Genomic DNA, 22,441 nt, shown 5'->3' with positions numbered 1-22,441 from the left:
ACCTCAGAATACTTAAAATGTTTAATACATTTTTAAACTAATGCTTAAAACTAATAAAATAATTTGTAATTAAAACATTTAAATTAACATTATACATTAATCTGTTTAAAATTAGGGGCGCCTGGGACTCAGTGGGTTAAGCCTCTGCCTTCAGCTCAAGTCATGATCTCAGGGTCCTGGGATCAAACGTCACATTAGACTCTCTGCTCAGCAAGAAGACTGCTTTCCCTTCTCTCTCTGCCTGCCTCTCGGCCTACCTGTGATCTCTTTCTCTGTCAAATAAATAAAATCTTAAAAAATTTTTTTCATTAAAATATTTAAAATTTTTAATAAAAACTTTATGTTATGGAGTGTCTGGGTGGCTCAGTCAATTAAGCAGCTGTGCTCAGCCTGGGTCATGATCATGGGGTCCTGGGACAGAGCCCAACATCAGGCTCTCTGGTCACTGGGGAGCCTGCTTCTCCCTCTCCCTCTACCTGCTGTTCTGCCTGTTTGTGCTCTTTGTGTGAAGTAAGTAAATAAAATCTTTAAAAAATATATATGTTACAAAGTAATATTTATTTAAAATATATCACTAAGGGGCCCATAAATTAACAAAGTATAACCAGCTCAGTCAGTTAAGCATCTGCCTTTGGCTCAGGTCATGATTCCAGGGTCCTCGATCAAGTCCCACTGGGGCTCCCTATGCTTCTCCCTCTGCTGCCCCCGCTGCTTATTACACTCACGTGCGCTCTCTCTATCGAATAAATAATCTTTTAAAAAATAATAAAAAATAAAAAGAAATAAGGAAAATCACTAGGGGTGCCTGGCAACTCAGTCGGTAGAGCATGCGACTCTTGATCTAGGGGCTGTGAGTTCAAGCCCCACTTTGGCATGGAGATTACTTAAAAATAAAATTAAAAAAAAATAAAGTAAAAAGTAGAATACATTACTTAAAATAAGCCATGGTTTCTCCTTTAAGAATTATTAGGGTAAGAGGAACCTGGGTGGCTCAGTTGTTAAGTGCCTGCCTTAGGCTAAGGTCATGATCTTAGGATTGAGCCCTACATTGGGGCCTCTGCTCTGCAGGAAGCCTGCTTCTCCTTCTCCCACTCCCCATGCTTATGTTCTCTCTCTTGATGTGTCTCTCTCTGCCAAATAAATAAAATCTTTAAAAAAAAAAAAAAAGAATTATTAGGGTAAGAGCGATGAGATAACTTTATAGAATAATCTAAACAAGTTCCTGCCAGAACAAAGAAGGATGGTCTAGATGAATTCTAATTATTCTTGCCAGGTATTATCTTAAAACACAAATTCAGTCTGTTTAGTTTGTTCAAAGGCACAATGCTTATGTCTTTAAAATGGAACACCAAGAAATTAACAAAGTATAATGATCTCAAATAAAAAAGCTGATTGACTCATATTTATCTTGATTTCCCAAGATCACTCCCCCACCCCCAAACAATTCTAAGCAACACAACACATGATCAGTGCTAAACACATGATTAACACCTGGCATTTTACAACCTGACAAATTATATTTCTTAAATGAAAAGTTAGTCACTATGATCATAGGTTAATCTCAAGTTTTAGTATACTCCTATTATGATCAGGAATAGCAATATACATATGGCATGGTATGCAAATACTGCTATGACATTTTCTGGACTATTTATACCTGCAGTCTGTTGCTTTAGGAGGCAAGATATAAGGAAAAAGTAGTTCGGTAAGTTTCCTTAAATAGTGTAATTCATCTCTTCGACTCCTCAAAGCCACATGAAGCTCTGGACCATATTCTTCTAAAGCAGCTTGCTGTAAAAACTCTGTATTTTCTACTATAAATAGAGATTAAAAATATATATTGAAATAAGTTAAGCAACATTTCCACTAACAAATAGAAAACCATTTATACAGTTGTTCCTTTCCTAGTCCTCCTTTCTTTCCAATATGTATTCTACTAGGAAATTTTTCACAAAAAGGATATAAAAAGAATAATTTTCTTCCTTACCATAAGTCTTTCAATTTTGCAAAAAAATGATAAAGACCTTTTCTCATGAAAAACAAAGATCTAACTCATACCACTACTTTATAAATGATACTAAACAAAAGCAAGTATTTACTTTAAAAAGTGGAAAAAACTACAAAAAACCTCTAGCACATGCAAAGCTTTTGTTATCAAATGTTATAACTTGTTCATCCTCTGCAAATACACACACACACAAACACACGCACAAAACCCTGTTAAAAATGCTTTGTTGTCTCTGCTTTCACATCTATATCATTCAGATAACCTTTTAAAGCACTGGCTTCCTTGGTTAAGTTCTGTGTGTTCTGCTCAGAGTACAGGATATAAGAGAACTATGTAACACAGAAGTCCATGAACAGATAAATTACTTAATAAACATTAAGTGATGATAAAAACTTACATTAACAGAAAGCTTTCTTAAAAGGCCAAGCCCTCAACTAATATTTTAGGAAAGAGTATGTAGCGGGAGTGGGAAGGCAGAGAGGAGGGGCAGAGGGAGAGCATCTTAAGCAGACTCTGTGCTAAGTGTAGAGCCTGACACCAGGCTGGATCTCCTAACACTGAGATCAGGGACCTGAGCCATAATCAAACAGTCGGAGGCTTAACTGACTGAGTCATCCAGGTGTCCAACACTAATATTTTAACTTAAAGGTGATAGCATTGTCACTTCTTTTTACAGACCTCAAAAAGACAAGGAGGAAAACAAGTCATGCTTTTCCCTATTTGCACTCTGTGCCGAGTTTTAAAATCATGAAGCCTATGAAAAGAATCTTAACACTAATTCAATGGCATTTGTTTTTTACTATTTTCTTCTATTTTTATCCAAAGAGAACGCAAGCATGTTTACCCACAAAAGGCCAATATATGCATTCTAAAATGTGAGTACTAGGAAGATATATTAAGGCTATCTGTGCCTGAGATACAAAAGAAGGCCTGGCGAAGATGGATGTAGTTAGTACAAGAAATGCATTTTATTTCATCATTATGCATTTATTTACTAAGCATTTTTCTGCAAGAATTTGGGGTGCAGGTTTTTTAAAAATGTTTGTCATAGCTGGAATTTACAATGAGACTAAGCCATGCTAAATTCCAACTCTACTGAACAAACTGATATGATCTTGAACAAATGATATAATCCCTATAAGCTTCCATTCCCACATCAGTAAATAGTTAAGCAATTATAAACACTGAAAAATCATCATGCAAAATGCATAAGATTGTAACATTCAAGGTGATTCAATGTGATTAATGTGTGAATACACATAGTATATAAATTAAAACACCAGGGGCGCCTGGGTGGCTCAGTGGGTTAAGCCGCTGCCTTCGGCTCGGGTCATGATCTCAGGGTCCTGGGATCGAGTCCCACATTGGGCTCTCTGCTCAGCAGGGAGCCTGCTTCCTTCTCTCTCTCTCTGCCTGCCTCTCAGTGTACTTGTAATTTCTCTCTGTCAAATAAATAAATAAAATCTTAAAAAAAAAAAAAATTAAAACACCAGATTGGAATCTATTCAACAACTGTCAGACAAGAGGGTTCTTTGTGGTTCTAAATAATGAGAAAATAAAGAAATCAGGCATAAGATAAAAGAATATAGGGAGGAAAATCTTAATTGGGAAAATAAGCAAAATATAGATGCTGGAAAACAGAGCATGAATTAGTCCTCACGAATCATCAGTACATCTATATTGCCTTAAGAGTTAGCGTTTTCAGACCAAAAAAGGAAAGTTCTCTAGAATCCATGACAAACAACTATCTTCAGGATGAAAGACTAGAGAGTAAAGTCCTTCTGCACAATGTGTTACTGAATTTAAATTAAGCCAGTGCTTCTAATGTATATTCATTCAGTATTTCTAAAGGGCCATGAGAGTACACACACAGAAAACATCTTACATAATCCCTATTCTCAAGAGGCAGATTACAGAGAAAATACTGAAAGAATAAAAGGAACATGAATGAAGAGATGAACCTTTAATTACTTTATGAGTTAAGCACAATTATGGGGCCAAAGAATTTAGAAAACAAATCTATATATTAAAAAAATGAAAATTCAAAAATCTGAAAACCTTCTTTACAAGTCTATCTAATTCACTGTCATAATATTTAGAATACCAAGACCTTCGAATAAAATAAAAGTCCTTCTAATAATCTCGGGCTTTAATTCTATGAATCTCATTACAATGTTATTAATTAATTCGACGGTGATTTTATAACTGGGAATCATTTTTTGCAAATTGTAGCAAATTAGCAACCCCTCCCTTGTAAAGACTCAACAATTAACTTCAAACTGGTTTGTGTGTGGGTGTACATATATGTATTATATAAATTGATTAATTCAACTAAAAATAAAAAGATGTCTCCTTTTACTCATAGCCTGCATTCAAAGTGTTGGTCCTTTTTTTTTTTTTTAAAATGAGTGAAGTGATAGAAGTTTATTAAGTGAAGATACCAAAAAAGCATTCAAGAGTGAGAGGAGTCCTGACAGGGTTGCCCTCAAAGTGTTAGTCTTCAGAACAAAGACTATATTAAAAATACTTCTCCCACATAAAAACCTGCCCACAAATATTTACAGCAGCTTTATTCATAACTGCCAAAACTTGGAAGCAAGCAAGATGTCCTTCAATAGGTGAATGGATAAACAAACTGTGGCACATTCATACGTTGGAATATAACTTAGCAGTAAAAAGAAATGAGCTATCAAGCCATGAAGAGACATGGAGAAGCCCTAAATCCATATTTTTAAATAAAAGAAACCAGCCTCAAAAGGCTACAGTATAATTCCAACGTATCACATCTAGAAAAGGCAAAACTGTGCAGTTCAATGGTTGCCAGAGGTTCATGAAGGAAAGAGGTAGAGATGTCTGTGTGAAACATGAGGGATTTTTTTTTTAAGATTTTATTTATTTATTTGTCAGAGAGAGAGAGGGAACTCGAGCAGGGGGAGCGGCCAGCAGAGGGAGAAGCAGGCTCCCCACTAAGCAAGAAGCCCTATGCCGACTCGGTCCCAGGACCCCAGGATCACAAGCTGAGCTGAAGGCAGATACTTAACCAACTGAGCCACCCAGGCAACCCGAATTAGGGTTTTTTAAGGCAATTTTCAAGGCAGTGAAACTATTCACTGATGGCAGATACATGGCATTATGCATTTGTCAAAACCCATAGAATGTACAATACAAAGAGTAAACCCTAATGAAAACTGTGGACTTTAGTTAACAGTATGGATCAATATTGATGGATCAGTAGTAACAAATGTACCAACTAGTTAAAGATGTTAATGAGGGGGCGCTTGGGTGGCTCAGCCATTAAGCATCTGCCTTCAGCTAGCGGCTAGGGTCATGATCCCAGGGTCCCAAGATAGAGCCTTGTGTCCGGCTTCCTGCTCAGGGGAAGTCTGCTTCTTCTTATCACACTCCCCCTGCTTGTGTTCCCTCTCTCACTGTTTCTCTCTCTGTCAAATAAATAAATAAAACCTTAAAAAAAAAAAAAAAAGATGTTAATGGGGAAAAAAGATATATGGCCACTCTATATTTTCTGCTCAATTTTTTTTATAAACTTAAAACTGCTCTAAGAAATAAAATTTAGGGCACCGGGGTGGCTCAGTGGGTTAAAGCCTCTGCCTTCAACTCAGGACCCTGGGATGGAGTCCCGCATCGGGCTCTCTGCTCAGCAGGGAGCCTGCTTCCCCCCTCTCTATCTCTACCTGCCTCTGCCTACTTGTGATCTCCGTCAAATAAATAAATAAATAAAATCTCTAAAAAATAAAAAAGAAAATAGAAATGTAGGGCACCTCGGTGGCTCAGTCAGTTAAGCGTCTGCCTTCACTCAGTTCATGATCCCAGATTCCTGGGATTGAGCCCCACATCAGCTCCCTGCTCAGCAGAGACCCTGCCTCTCCCGGGCCCTCTGCCTGCTGCTCTGCCTACTTGTGTTCTCTCTCTAGCTCTCTCTGTCAAATAAATAAATAAAATATTTAAAATAAATAAATAATTTTAAAAATAAAGAATAAAATTTATTGAGGCTCCTGGCTGGCTAGTCAGGCTAGTCAGTGGATCATGTGACTCTTGATTTCTAGGTTGTGAGTTTGAGCCCTATGTTTGGTGTAGAGATTTAAAAATAGATCTTTAAAAATAGTAATAATAATATTAGGCTGCCTGCGTAGCTCAGTCAGTTAATGTCTGCCTTTGATTCAGGTAATGATCTAAGGGTCCAGGGATCAAGTCCTGCATTAGGCTCCCTATTCATCAGGGAGCCTGCTTCTCCCTCTACTCCTCACCCCTGCTCATGATCTCTCTCTCACACTGCCTCTCTCTCAAATAAATAAATAAAATCTTTTAAAAATTATAATAATAAATTTACTAATAAAAAAACCCACATCTCCTTTTTTTTTTCCTGATAGTCAAGTACCCTTGACCAAATGGCTACAAAACAATTGCTATCTTCTAATTTGTTTTTGCCAGTAACAGCACAATATTTTTAAGTTTATTTTTAATTTAACAAATTATACATATCAAACTTCTACTTTTTATCTCTAAGTAAAGCTATTTTTAGTTGTTATAAGATGAGAACAGAAAAAAATTTTAAATATAACTTGAAATGCTTCTCACAACTGAGGAATTATTTATATCAAAAACAAATAAAGTAATAATTTTATTTATTTTTATTCAACTCTGCCTAGAACATAATTTCCCCAAATGAACTCCTTATATTAACTGATATGATAAGGGAGGGAAAATTACTTCTGTACTCAAAGGGATTTGGGATGTGGGAAGTTAAAAACTATTTAAATAGTTAAAACCACTTCTTTGCTGCAAGATTACGCAGAGATTGGTATTAACTGGGAATTTCCAGAAGGGGAATATAATGTGTAGTAATTACCAGAAAATATGACCATAGGACCAATATGAAAATTTGAAAACTTTCATTTCAAAGAGGTTTCAAAATATGAAACCTCTTCTACACAGTTACTACATGGAGTAGTATGCAGCGTTAACAAAGAATACCAAAAGCACTGGGAAAGCACTCACAAAGAATACCAAATGCAAACATAAGGAAAAATCAGTTTTGCAAAGAACCAAGTATAGAGCACAGAAGTAATTTTTTTTTAAGATTTTATTTATTTGATAGAAAGAGATCACAAGTAGGCAGAGAGGCAGGCAGAGAGAGTGGAGGAAGCAGGCTCTCTGCTCAGCAGAGAGCCTGATGCGGGGCTCCATTCCAGGACACTGAGATCATGACCCTGAACTGAAGGCAGAGGCTTTAACCCACTGAGCCACCCAGGCACCCCGAACATGTAATTTTTTTAAAAAATAAAAATTCTGTTTGCACTAAGAGCAATAAAAGTCCCAAATAAAGATTTCTCTTTTTTTTAATGTTTTTTTTTAAGATTTTATTTATTTATTTGACAGAGACAGAGATCACAAGTAGGCAGAGAGAGGAAGGAAAGCAGGCTCCCTGCTGAGCAGAGAGCCCAATGTGGAGCTCGATCCCAGGACCCTGAGATCATGACCTGAGCTGAAGACAGAGGCTTTAACCCACTGAGTCACCCAGGTACCCCCCAAATAAAGATTTCATTCATTCAACGAGAAATGAGAAAATGTTTGCTATGTGAAAATCATGACAGTATAAAAGACCAGGACATTCACAAAAACCTACAAATAGGTGATCCCAGCCAACACATAATACATAGAGACAAGAGTAAATTAAAATATTTGACTAGGAAGTACTTAAATATACATTTAGAGTCTATAATAGAGTCACTAATTTTTTTTTTAGTAGAGAGATAACATGAGAATTGTAGTAGTGTGAAATTAACATGGTAGCAATATATAGGATGGGCTGGAATAGGTCAAAACTGTTGAAATCATTAAGGGAAAGGGGGAAGAGATGTGAGAGATACCTCAGAGGGAGTAATAAAGGCAAGAGACTATCATCCAAAAGAAGATGAAAGTCATCAATATTATATCTAAGAGTTAACTAAGTATATTTTAATGTTCATAGATTTCTGAGTTTTCACAATCACTTATACAATAAACAAAGTACTGAAAAGGATTTTGGGGTGAAGGAATACTTGCACAGCATTTGTGAATATGAGTTAATGCATCAGTAATCACACTTAGGTATTTAAGGTAAAAGTTGGTATATTAAAAAATCACTCAGACGTAGTAGTAGTAGAAGTAGTAGAAAACTATTACCTTTCTGACTGGCTTTAACTATCACTTCTATATGCTTCATTGCTGCTTTTAATAGTTTCTTGGTTATAATAGATGGAATATCCACCTAGAAAAATTCAACATTAAAATAAAACTTTTTAAAACATTTAATGAGTTACAATGGCAGGAGCACGATATTTAAGATACTGGAACGCATGATCTTAAAAATTAGAGATATTATTTAAAATCTTTCAAAAATGTAATTAAAAGTGCTTTATATTATTGGATCATACTAACTCCAACGTTAGACAGTTTATCACACTAAAGAAAATATACCTTAATATGCATGCATTATCTATACTAAATTTCTCCACAAAATAGTACCTTTACTCTTGATTTTTTTTTTTTTAAAGATTTTATTTATTTATTTGACAGAGAGAGATCACAGTAGACAGAGAGGCAGGCAGAGAGAGAGAGAGAGGGAAGCAGGCTCCCTGCCGAGCAGAGAGCCCGATGCGGGACTCGATCCCAGGACCCCAAGATCATGACCTGAGCCGAAGGCAGCGGCTCAATCCACTGAGCCACCCAGGCGCCCCTACTCTTGATTTCTTTAATGTGTTTCTTTTAAATACACTGAAAGAAAAATCTCAAGTAACGTATCATCCCTTTGGGGCCATAAGTTTCTGTTTATTAAGGTTACTTAAAAATGAAGAATTTTTTATTCAGCTTACAAGATAAATCTTGATTTTAAGCTATATAGACGCATTCTATTTTGGAATAATATTGTATTTCATGATTCCCCACAGACATTTTTCACCTTGAAGGCTGGAAACTGTAGTGACTATGATAGGTTAGTGATAGAGGACTGAAGACCTATATGTACACACATAAGGGAGACAAAAAATAACTAAAATTGAATTGCAAATGAAATGAATCACCAAAAAGTATGTTCAGTGGACTTCAACCACAAAACTCAACACATTTTCCCTTTATCAAAGACATGAAAAAATTGCATCATAGCAAAGTTTTGTGGCAACGTTTCAATTATTTTTAAATTCCATATTAAGCAAGTGGTGGGGAATCAGAGGCTTTTTTACTAAGTGTGATGGATCATAAACCCCCAATTTTTAGTGATTTACCAGTAAAACCCAGAGCAGTTTACAGATATCTTTTAGCTATATAAGATCACACATATTCAATAAGAGAGAATATTTTTGTTGATAATATAATTTGTTGCAAAATAATATTACTCTTCATTTCTCTCTGGCTTCTCGTCCTCAGTGACTATAGGTTGCTGTAATATTTATCAAATAAATAGGATGTTTTCATTTTCAAATGTTTTATAAAATCTTGGAGAACACTTGCAAAAATTTTCCTTTTCTAAGATCCATTTGAGAGACCCCAGGTCAGATTCAAAATGGTAAAATAATGGGCTCACCACTAAACTTGAAAAAAAAAAAACAAACATGTACTTTGTTTTCATTATTCCCAAACTGCCAATTTACATTATTTAGGCAATGCTATCAGGGACAGAACACTGTACTAAGAATAAGATGACCAGGCACAATTGTTGGCCCATTAACTCTACTTCTAACACTTTGACAAAGGTACTTCCTATAAAATGGGTATGATAATGACCCACTTATCTGCTGGGACAGTTATGCAGATAAAATGAAAAGAAAGGACAGAAAGCTTAACCATCCAGAAAACAGAAGAAAATATTTGCAAATCATATGTATGAACTCTTACAACTCAATAATACATAGACAACCCAGTGAAAAAATAGGCAAATAATTTGAATTGACATTACTCCTAAAAAAAAAAATACAATTAGCCAATAAGCAAATGAAAAGATGTTCAATGTCATAAGTGATCAGGGGAATGCAAATCAAAGCCAAAATGATACCACTTCATAACCATTAGGTGTGGTTAGAGTAAGAAAATGAGATGATACTAGTTCTGGCAAGGATATAGAAAAATCAGAACCCTCAAATACTACTGGTGGGAATATAAAATGGCAGCCACTTTGGAAAAGAGTCTGGCACTTAATCAAAAACTTAAACAGGGGATGCCTGGGTGGCTCAGTTGGTTAAGCAGCTGCCTTCGGCTCAGGTCATGATCCCAGCGTCCTGGGATCGAGTCCCACATCGGGCTCCTTGCTCAGCAGGGAGCCTGCTTCTCCCTCTGCCTCTGCCAACCATTCTGTCTGCCTGTGCTCGCTCTCTCCCCCTCTCTCTCTCTGATAAATAAATAAAATCTTTAAAAAAAAAATACTTAAACAGACTTACCATTTGATTCAACAATTATACTCCTAGGTATATACCCAAGAAAAGTGAAAACACATATCCCTATAACCATCAAAAACACCTGCACACAAATGCTATGGCAGGATTATCCGTAACAGCCAAAAAGTGGAAATAATCCAAATGTCTATCAACTGATGGATAAATAAACAAAATGTGGCATATCCACACAATAGACTATTATTCAGACATGAAAGAAGTACTAATACATGCTACAACATAACATGGATGAACTTTGGAAACATTATGCCAAGTCAAAAATAACCAATGAGAACAGGCCACATATTACATGATTCCATTTATATGAAATATCCAGAATAAACAAATCTATAGAGACAGAGAGTAGATGGGCTAGTGACTAGATCTAAGAGCATGAGAGAATAGGATTTATGGCTAAAGGGTATGAGGTCTCTTTTTGAGTGATAAAAATGTTATAAAATTGTGGTAATGATTGTGTAAATCCAGGAATATGCTAAAAACCACTGAATCATACATTTCAAATAGGTGAACTGTCTGGTATACAAAGTAGACCTCAATAAAGCTGCTACCAAAAAATACATATAATGCAATCCAAGTATGAAGTACTTTGATTTTAAAATCACTAGGCTATCACAAAGCCTAACAGAGCAGAACTATTCTACTAAGTAATACCTATAGATAACTTTATTGTAATGAGTTAGCTTTTTGATCAATTTTATTTGACTTCCTCTAAGTTGTAATTTAAGTGGCTTATCATCAACGAATTGATATTTTTTACCGAATCTTTTATTCCAATTTTAAAGTCTATACAGCTGCCTTAGACTTTTATTAAACAATATGATTAATTTTATCCACTTTTTTCAATTTACAAAATAGTAAAACGCTCATACAAAAAAAAAAGGTGAACAGAAAGAAATGCCCAGAAAGAACCAAAAATCAGCATCAACCCACCATAATAGTAAATTAACAGTGATAAGGTTATATGTCCTTAATATACATAATAATAAGCTTTAATATGTGATCTTTGTTTTCAATGTGGAAAAATACTACATATATTCTTTTCCAAACTTTTCCATTTGATTATATAAGAAAAATAATTTCTCATGTAAATAAGTACTATTCTATAAAATGATTTTTCATGGCTACACAGAATTCTATAATTGGCATGTACTATATTTTAATGGACAATCTTATCATTAGACATCAGCTTTTTTTAAGTTTTCCTTATTATAAATTATACCACAATGAATCTTTGAGCATACATTTTTATATACATTTCTGATTATTTCTTCAAAACATATTAACAAAAACAAAATTAAATTTGGCAGTATAGACATTTTTAAGTCTTTTAATAGAGATTATCAAACTGCCTTCCAGTGTAAGAATTACACCAATTTGGATTTGTACTTGCTTTGCCTCTTTCCCCACAATCACCATTACTAGACATTATCATTCTTTATCGTTCCCAATCCAACAGGCAAGAGAGTAGCATCTCATCAAAAAACGATATTTATTTGAAGTAGACAACATATTTTCAGCATTTATTGGTCATTTTTCTATTTTTCTTTTGTGAACTGCTTATTCATATTTTTTCCCTATCTTTTCTATAGTGGTTGACTATATTAATTTCTCAAAAAAATATAGAAACATTTAGCAAGATTTATCTTTATTTACTAATTATAGATATATACCAATTCTACCAAACTGACAAGGCAATATACAAGCATGTCTATCTACAGCCAACACACTGTGACTATATATAGATAAAGACCAAAACATAAACATAATATGGCTTAAATTTCTTTTTAAAAAGTAGATCATAATCATCACCATTTACTCAGTAAATTCATCTAACAGGAACATGACTTTTTTTCCTATAGCTGTCTTATTTCTAATTACCACAAGCCAAGATACCTAAGCATTAAAGAAAGTAAAATTTATCAGGATAGAGTAAACTAAGATTTTTAAAAATCTCTAGTAATAATAAAACCTCCAATTCCCAAATTTCTCATTATAAATATTTACCTTGTGAATCCTTCGAATTAAGACAGATGCAAAAAACCGTAATGTAATTCTTAGTTCATCAACAAAGGACTCATCATCTGTTACATCCCTTCAATTAAGGAGAAAAGCAAGCATTTAAAAGCTCAGAGAAACACATAGCTACTCCTTCTAGAAACCAAGTAAAGTTTAGAACTTCCTCTTTTTTTCCATTTATGTTTTCTTTGCTTTTTTAATAATATGTTACATTACAGAATAAAAAATAAAAATGTACAAAGAAAAAATAGACATCTCCCATAATTCTAGTACCAAGACATAATCATTATTAACTAAATTGTAGTATATATTTCCCTGTAGACAACTACATGTACAAAGTCATATTTTTACAATACTCCAAACGTTTTCTAAGCATTCTCAAAGTAATTTATAAGAAATAAAACAATAATTTTGGAGGAGTAACAGAATTAATACAAAATTTTTAATTAGTTTAAAATATTTATTGTTAATAATATAAACTAATTCTAAAAGGTAAAAAAAAAATGTGTTCTATTTGAGAAAGAAAATTAACTGAAATGCAAACTTTTTTTACATTTTTTTTTAATTTTTTATTTTTTATAAACATATATTTTTATCCCCAGGGGTACAGGTCTGTGAATCACCAGGTTTACATACTTCACAGCACTCACCATAGCACATACCCTCCCCAGTGTCCATAACCCCACCCCTCTCTCCCAAACCCCCTCCCCCCAGCAACCCTCACTTTGTTTTGTGAGATTAAGAGTCATTTATGGTTTGTCTCCCTCCCAATCCCATCTTGTTTCATTTATTCTTCTCTTACCCCCTTAACCCCACAGAAATTTTGACAACCTTTATCTGAGGAACTACTTTTCATTTTCCTGAAGCCATGAGGTCCCTAAAGAATTAGGACACTTCCCCACTCAAAGCAAGCAAGAAAGGTATATATAATGGTATTATCCTCAACTTGAAGATGGTGCTATTAAGTCCCTTGGCAGAATAACAAAGATAATTGTATTAATCAAGCCTTCCACTATTAACCCCAGGGAAGTGACTATTCCAGCATCAATAACTACACTGAGGAGAAAATACATACCTTACCATTTAGAAATACAGCCAGCTCTTATGAAGAGTCAGGACATGGGTGGGGGTGGGGAGAGTCTTCACAAGGATTCATTTTACAAAAAGACTTACTAACAGCTTTACTTAAGTGGCAAATGCCACTATATTTAAGTGAAATCCAACATAAAAATATTAATTTTCATAGCTTTTCAGGAAAATATAATAAACTGGATATTAAGTTTAATACTAGAGAGCATCTTGCCTACTAGCATTTTTTAATGTGAAAATTCAAAATATATAAAATTAGGATAGATGCCTTTAAATATTACATCTATAGGTCATATAGGTATAAGTGTTCAATTATGTAACTAAATACATGATACTTTTTTAAGACAACATTTATTTATTTAATATATATTATGAATTTCTGATTCTCAAATTAGATTAATTTTTCAGATCTAAACAATTTTCTATATCCTTCAAGGCACAGGGCACTTGTATGTCCAATAGAAGATACTAAAAACAAGTTACTTTGGAAAAATCATTAATATTTTAGGAAAATTCTATTAAAATTATCTTTCAATTTACTGAATATCTGAATATATACTTTTCCTCTAAATGTACAATTATTTTAAATGTAAAAAGTGCATATAAACTATTAAATCGGGGCACCTGGGTGCCTCAGCCCCCTGGGCACCTGCCTTAGGCTTGGGACATGTATCTCAAGGTCCTGGGATGGAGGCCCCACACTGGGCTCCCTACTCAGTGAGGAGTCTGCTTCTCTGTATTCCTTTGTCCCTCTCCTCCCATTCCCCACTTGTGCTCTCTGCTCTCTCTCTCAAATAAATGAATGAAATCTTTAAAAAAGAAAAAAACAAAAAAACAAAAAAAAAAAACAAAGAACCATGAAGTGCTTCCCAAATCACTTAAGAATATAAAATAAAATAAAATAAAAATCAGGTCACTCCATTTAGGAGTGATGAGGAATTCTCTAAGCTGATTTTCTTTCAAAAAGCAGCCAAGGTTTTTTTCTTCTTTGCTATCACTAAACTGTTAACTGATTACGTACATCTATGGTTCTTACTAGGGCCAATCATGACTCCCAGGTAACATATGGCAATCTCTGAAGATATTTTTGGCGGTCACAAGTAAAAAGATGAGGGGCTGCTACTAGTATCTCATGCAAAAAGGCCAGCAATTCTGCTAAATATCCCACAATGCACAGGACAGCCCCCCACAACAAAGAATTATTTGGCCTAAAATGTCAATAGTGTCAAAGCTGAGAAATCCTGGCCTACACTGGTAACGCTTCATTAGCACACTTAATCATATTCACTAAAAAAAAAAAAAAAAGGTCTTACAGAGAGAACTTACCTGTACCATGGATAAACAAAGTTTTCCAACACTAATTCAAGAACCTGCATAAAAATTAGTTTTTAAAGAAAAATCAAATTAATTAACTAATTCTAGGAAAATAAACCATATGACCAAATAATGTATATTACCAAAAATCAATTTTATTATCCCAAATATTGACATCTAGTATCATACTTTCACATGACATATACTGTAAACCTTACATGGTTAATTGCGATGATCAAACAGAACATATGAGAAAATACTTTGAAAACCATGAAACTCCATAAAAAGAAATAATACTATTAGAATGAAACACACATTTCTAAACATTCCCACAATTAAAAAAACAACAACAAACTTAAATTGTTCCTGACTCTGAAGCTTCACTGAACTGAAAGTTCTATGGAAAGAAGGAAAATAATAGGTTAGTCTTATGAATTCCTGACTCTCTCTATAAGTCAGTATTCCCAGAATAAAATGAAGAAACAAGTAGGTCAGACTTACATAAGGGGTCAAAATTAGCCATCAAATTGCTTCTAAAGGGAGAATAGTGACTAAAAAGGAGTATGAGGGGGACTTCTGGGGTACTAATAATGTTTTGTTTCCTGATCTGGGTGTGATATGTTTACTTTTGTGAAAATTTTAGCTGTAAATTAAAAATCAGCATATAAGTTATAAATGAAAAAGTAACAAAACAAAAGAAATCTGGGTGTTAAAATTTCCATTTCTTAACTCTCGGTGCAGTATTATGTTAATTTTTGAAAAGACTTGCAACAGTGGGCCGTGACTTTCTAAAGCAGTTGGGAGGTTATCTAACAAAGGTATCTAACAAAGGACTGTAGGCTTGTATTCCTTCTCTGGCAGCAGCAAAGAAGGTTGTAGATTCTTAAAATATTAAGGCAAGATTTGATTTTGTATTAAAAAAACTAAGCATTTAGTGATACCAGTTGGGAAAGTAAGACACATAGAAACGGAGATATGACACAAAAAGGACACCAGAAAATTTGCTATTAAATACTTGGTCTTGGGCGCCTGGGTGGCTCAGTGGGTTAAGCCACTGCCTTCGGCTCAGGTCATGATCCCAGAGTCCTGGGATTGAGTCCTGCATTGGGCTCTCTGCTCAGTGGGGAGCCTGCTTCCTCCTCTCTCTCTCTGCCTGCCTCTCTGCCTACTTGTGATCTCTGTCTGTCAAATAAATAAATTCTTAAAAAAAAAAAAATACTTGGTCTTACTTTAACCCCCACATCCAATCACCAAATATTATTGATTTTACAACCTACATAGCTCTTTTCCATAGCTCCACTGTTCAGTCCTCATCTTCTCAACCTTATATTGTAGCAAGAGCGTCTCCCTCCTTCCAAGCTAGCTCCATCCTCCACAGAGCTGCCAACGTAATTTAAAACATGTATCTGAACAACTCAATCCCATGCATAAAACCCTCAATTTATCAAACCATAACATAGCAAAGAAAAGTGGAGCTGCACTGATTTTAAAGGCGAGGGAGAAAGCTTCCTGCTAGTAGCTGTGACCATTTACTTCCTTTTCACTTCTCATTGTATCTTCTGAGTCACATCTGAAAACTCCAGTTACACACTTCAAAAGTCAGTGACTTCTATGATCAATTAAACTCCTCAGCAAGGTCCTTTAAATCTTTCAATGATCAGATTTCTAAAGACCCATATAAAAACTGTCTAAGAACTAAGCCAGACCCAGGTTTTAGAGTAAGTTCTACTACGAGCCAGGGATGAACTTGAGAAAATTAAAACCCTCTAAAGCCCAGTTTCGTAAAATCAATAATAGCACCTACTTTATAGGTTGTATGATTTCAAGAAATAACTTAATTAGTACAGTGCCCAATATTCAGCAAGTAATCAATAAAATATTAGCTACCAGAATACAGTGTCTCCATGCCCACATCCTTTCTCACATTTGGCCCTTCATCTTACTGAACACCTTATTCAAAGCTTCCCTTTCCTTTCAAAAGCTCTTCCCAAACCCTGATATACCCTTTCCCACATTATCAGTCTGGCAAACTTCTAGTCATATTTTCTGACTGCCCCTCTCAATAGTTAGGCATTTCCTCCTCTGTATTAATAATATACATTGTACATTTCTTCCACTATTGCCAGTATTCACATTACATTGTATTCAACTGTTTATATGTCTACCTCACCTCCTAGACTCAAGTTCCTAGAAAAAAGGAACCATATCTTATTTCTCCTTTTATTCCTGGGGATAGTCCAGTTCCTGCTTATAGTAAGATCTCAAAACATGTTTTTAAATGTTGAGCTAGTATTTACTGAAAACCAGTATGTGCCAGGCAGTAGGCCAAGTGCTTCATATAAGTTTGTTCGTTCTTTCTTTCTTTCTTTCAAAATGAATGAAGTGAGGCACCTCAGTGGCTCAGTGGGTTAAAGCCTCTGCCTTCGGCTCAGGTCATGATCCCAGGCTCCTGGGATCAAGCCCCACATCGGGCTCGCTGCTCAGCAGGGAGCCTGCTTCCTCCTCTCTCTCTCTCTGCCTGCCTCTGCCTATTTTTGATCTCTGTCAAATACATAAATAAAATCTTTTTTATAAATAAATAAATAAATATTTTTTTTAAAGGAAATTAATGAAGTGTCAAAGACCCACAAATAATACTCTTGCTAGAGGTCTTAATTTCAACAGACCTCAAATCAGCACTCTGTAATAGAAATGTAATGTGAGCCACATATGTAATCTTTTATTTTCTAGTAGCTACATTTTTAAAAAGTAATAAGAAAACAGGTAAAATAATTTTATGATATATTTTAATTCAATATATCCAGAATATCATTTCAACATGTAATCAATAAAATGTATTATAGGATATTTTACACTCTTTTTTTCTTACTAAATCCTCAAAACCACAACTCAATTTGTGATACATTTCCAAGTGTTTATGAACAGCCACAGCAGCTAGGGGCTACCATATTAGATAGCAAAGTCTTAAATCAAGGAATCCTGAAGTTGAAAATGAAAAAGAAAAAAGAAGAAATTAGAAAAAAAAGAAGTGCCAAGGGGCACCTGGGTGGCTCAGTGGGTTAAGACTCTGCCTTCTGCTCAGGTCATGATCTCAGGGTCCTGGGATCAAGCCCCGCATCAAGCTTTCTGCTCAGCAGGGAGCCTGCTCCCCGCCCCCGCCTGCCCCTCTGCCTACTTGTGATCTGTCAAATAATAAAGTCTTCTAAAAAAAAAAAAAAAAAAAAAAGCCAAGAATTTTGGCATTTATGCAGCATGCTTTTAGCCAAGGATACAAATTAGGAAAAAAAAGATAATTAAGCAGGATTCAGATGCCTAATGCTATTCTTTAATTAATTAGCATTCAATTTAATTCAATATATGTTTATCAACTACTAACAACATATCTGGCACTATACAAAATACAAAATATATGTTACCAAAAAAGTATATATAAAATGTCACTGTAACAAAGATAAGGGTGAATGCTTTCTATTCCTACACTACCAGTACGGGGAAACAGTGAAAAGTCTCCCATTCTCTGCTCTACCCTTTAGCAAGTGTCAAAACTGGGATAATTCAATAGGACATACTTGCTCTGTCTAGCTCAGGTATTACCCTACCATAAAGATGACTACTGTTATAAGAATTAAGCAATATCTAGGTAAAACAGTGTCGTCTTTGGCTAAAATATCCATTTAAATTAGACACAGGATCCAAAGACTTCTATTTTATCACCTGAGTCGCATATTTCATAATAATCAACTACCTAGTTAAGAATTCATTAGGTGGCATATATTAAGATGTTCCACAATTAAATTTCCATTAGTATTTAATATATACTCTGCTTGGGCATATTTGGCAGTGTTATTAAATTAATTACCTCTGAGAGAGATGCATCAACCTTGGAAGAAATTTTCAGATCTAGCCACGGCTGGTAGTTTTCAAGTAGTAAGGAAGGCCTAAAGAAAATCATACAATTAAATTGCCTAAAATCCAAAATGTAATTGGAAAGATCAACAAATAAAAAATGTTTAACTAAAAAAAAAATAAAAAAATGTTTAACTTACCTATGTCGTTTACATTTCACTTTACCACAAACAGCACAGCTACGACCTTGAGGAAATAATTCTTGAAGTCCCAACTGCTAAAAAAGGGAAATGAGGAAGGGGAGAGATTTGTCTTAGTTCACATACAATCTTTACTAAAGAGAATCAACTTCGAAAGTTTATTAATCAATGTATAAATTGAAAGAATATTTTTTTAATTATTATTAGTCTGCCATAACACTGAAACTGTTCTTTGTAATAACTACTACTGGCTAAACTAAACTGCCAAATAAGAGAGAAAAAAATACCTGATAAAATGCAATTCTTAAGCCAAATTTCTAAGCATATAATTAAGGTCAGTTTTTATGCTTACTTATTTTTTAAAAAATTCAATCTATATTTGGAAATGATATTCTACTTCAGAGATGTAAGAAAAAACTATTTTCTATTTCCCCAAAATGTTAACTTCAATGAAAGGAAAGATATGTGACTAGTCATGTTTCTGACCGAATATGTGGCACCACTTTCCTCTGTACTTTTTCTGAATACAGTACCAACAAACCTAAAAAGGGACTGTATCAATTCAAAGAATTATTAAGCAAGACTTCAAGATATCTATACACTAGTGACTTTGCCTACTAGACACAGATTCAGTACACCACCACCCTAATGAAATTTTAAATATACAAATTATTTTGGTTAAGCAAACTACCTGATTATTTGTCTCTTGAAGACATTTAGGAAATTAACAGCGTGGGATAAGTTAATTCAGAGTTCCCTGTGTCTGTGTCTCAGAATCACCTAGAAAGCTCTTAACAAGTACTGATTACAAGGCCCTAACCAAGAACTATTCTATCAAAATCTGATTAGAGTGCCTAGGAATCTTTTTTTTTTTTTTTAAGATTCCCGAGGTGATTCTATTGTACAACTAACTTTGGGAACGTGTTTTAATTTACTGTCCTCATAGTTAATATGTAGTTAGAGGACACTCTATAATTATGGATTCCAACTTTCTGAGAAGTTTGTATTTTCTTTTTATAGCTCATTGTAGAGCTGTATACCTTAAAAATATACACATACATAAATTTCATTTCTAATTATGTTCTGATGTCTTCCATTATTAAATAATACCAGATGGATTTTTTTTTAAATCACTACTTTAACATGCTTTCAGTAATAATATCAAACAGCACAGGTAATACATACTACTCTTAAAAATAAGAACACATAAATTTTACCTTGGGTTTGTATTTTATTGTGAAGAATATATTTGGTAAGAGAGAATCTGGTCCCAAAGAGCAATAAAATGTAACAACTCCAGCAACAAATGACCAGAAGATCATTAAAACATGAAGATACCTTAAAATAAATGAAAATAATTATTATAACAAAAAAAAGGTATAAAACTTAAGTTGTCCCCTCATTGATTTGACAAGTATTTATTAAGCACCTACCATATCAGACTGAAGACAGATCTCATGATACCTGTGATGTATTTATTTAATTATAAGGATCACAGAATGCATGTTATCAAATGTACATTTCACTTAAAGTGTAAGAAAGTATAAATTCTCAATATTTTATAATTTGGTACCTAGGTTGTTATGTTTGACTAGCTATACTACAGTGCTCCAAATACCTTCCAATGATACGGTAGTATTCATCAAAATTCTGATTACCTTTCATTAAATAAAAAAAACCTAATACTGAGTGTCCATTATTTTGTGCCACCCAGTAACAGGCTGTAGGGATACAGTCAGGAACAGCACTGCCATGATTTCTATATGCATGGAAAACATTGTCTGATAGGTAAGTAAATGAGTACAATACAGTGTGAGCATGTATACTATATTAAGACAGAGAAAGCAATATATGACGAGGGAACACCTCAGGCAGAATATACAACCCAAATTTAAAAGGAAAGAAAATCCTTTTTCAAAGAAAGCAACTCTATAGAAAAACTTAAAAGAATAAGTAGGAGAAATCCAACAGAAGAGAATGGGGTAGAGAAATGAGGGACTAGGGAAGAGGCAGAGGAATTCAAACTTGGGAAAACTACACCAACTAAGATCTGAGCACAGCTTGAAGGAAGAACTGGCTTTAAGATGAAGCTTTAAAAAAAAAAAAAAAAACCCACAGGCAGAAGTGAGATAATATGGTGTCATAAAATAAGTCATGTTAACATGTCTCAATACAGGCAGTCCTCATATTGCACAGTCCTGATAAGCATAAATTTCCATTACCATGATTTTGTAAAATACCAATCCCCAACAACACAGTTCAAATTCCAATTACCACATTATGTTTATTAATTGGTAATTATATAAAGCACAAACTTTGGTGCTAGTTCTTCCATTCACAAATCACTATATAGTTAGAAGAGAATGAAGCCAGTCCACAGAAAGAGAAAAAACGAAGTGAAAAACTTATCGGTTGTATTTTAAATCCAGGTTCTACCGGTCTCTGAGGCCTAGCTACACTCCTGTTCCTTCTGCACTTAAATAAACTTCCAATGATTCCACTCTTTGCCAATATAGTGTGAGTTTAGTTTCTGTCATCTACCACTTAAAGTCTTGAGTAATACCCTGAAGGCAATGAAGAATTTTTAAGATTTTAGGAATTTTAGAAGTTTTAAGGAGAGTAGTATTGCTAGACTTTATAATCAAAGGACCACTCGGGTCACAATATGGAGAATAGCCTAAACTGGAAACATGCAGGCTAATTAGAAAGCTGAAAAAAATCTACAGGAGTCAAAGATCGCTTATATAGAGAAGAGACTTAGAGATAAAAAAGCTGATAATCTTGAAAATATTTAGGAGGAAGAATTAAGAGGGCTAAGTTGTTGATTAATGTGAGCAGAAGGGATAAAAAATCACTTCTCTTTGGACACGCTAAATTTCAAGTATCTTAAAACATGGCATGCAGCGGGGGCACCTGGGTAGGTCACTTGGTTGAGCATCTGACTCCTGATTTCAGCTCAGGTCATGGTCGCAGGGTCCTGGGACTGAGCCCAGGATCTTCACTCAGTGTCTGCTGAGACTCTCTCCCTCCCTCTCCTTCTGCCCATTCTCACACTCACTCCTCTCTCTAAAATAAATAAATCTTAATAAAAACAACAGAGCAAGTAGAAAAATTTCATGAGCAGTTAAATATTGGGTAATTTAAATCTCTGCAGAGAATATGAGGTAAGGAAAAAAAACTGGGAGATTATCACATAAAGATCATTGAAATCATGGGAATAAATGAAGTGACCAGGGAGGAGCTGTAGAATGACAAAAAAGAGAGACATTTAGGAAATCAGCAGAGCAAGAGAACTCTAGTAATTAGAAGAGCTGGGGGGTAGGGGAACCAAAAAAACAAGAATCAAGTCTTAGGGGAAGGGTGCCTGGGTGACTTAGATGGTTAAACATCTGCCTTCAGCTCAGGTCATGATCCCAGGGTCTTGGGATAGAGCCCCGCATCAGACTCCCTGCTCAGTGGAGAGTTGGCTTCCCCCTCTCCCTCTGCCCATGCGAAACCCCCACCCCTCCATGTGCACACTGGCT

The 22,441-nt window shown here is 34.7% G+C and overlaps 1 protein-coding gene across 6 annotated transcripts in view; it reads right to left on the bottom strand.

Moving 5' to 3' along the window:
• Nucleotides 1-22,441, bottom strand: part of SNX14 (sorting nexin 14) — a 99,493-nt gene that overhangs the window by 61,802 nt on the left and 15,250 nt on the right. For 3 of the 6 annotated variants that reach the window (XM_045075864.1, XM_004773580.3, XM_004773583.3), the window contains exons 2-8: nucleotides 20,135-20,255; nucleotides 18,918-18,994; nucleotides 18,731-18,809; nucleotides 14,884-14,927; nucleotides 12,457-12,544; nucleotides 8,192-8,276; nucleotides 1,658-1,814 (exon numbers count right to left, since the gene is read on the bottom strand). In XM_045075864.1, the coding sequence (XP_044931799.1) occupies nucleotides 1,658-1,814; nucleotides 8,192-8,276; nucleotides 12,457-12,544; nucleotides 14,884-14,927; nucleotides 18,731-18,809; nucleotides 18,918-18,994; nucleotides 20,135-20,255 (651 nt within the window). The remainder of the gene's footprint in view (nucleotides 1-1,657; nucleotides 1,815-8,191; nucleotides 8,277-12,456; nucleotides 12,545-14,883; nucleotides 14,928-18,730; nucleotides 18,810-18,917; nucleotides 18,995-20,134; nucleotides 20,256-22,441) is intronic. The other 3 variants (XM_004773581.3, XM_045075865.1, XM_004773582.3) reach the window with 2 other exon arrangements.

This window comes from Mustela putorius, unplaced genomic scaffold, assembly GCF_011764305.1.
Source record: "Mustela putorius furo isolate JIRA1106 unplaced genomic scaffold, ASM1176430v1.1 tig00000166_pilon_pilon_pilon, whole genome shotgun sequence".
NCBI classification, from domain to species: Eukaryota; Metazoa; Chordata; class Mammalia; order Carnivora; family Mustelidae; genus Mustela; species Mustela putorius.
The sequence above is the reverse complement of the archived record's forward strand: the minus strand, read 5'-3'. Positions and strand labels throughout refer to the sequence as shown.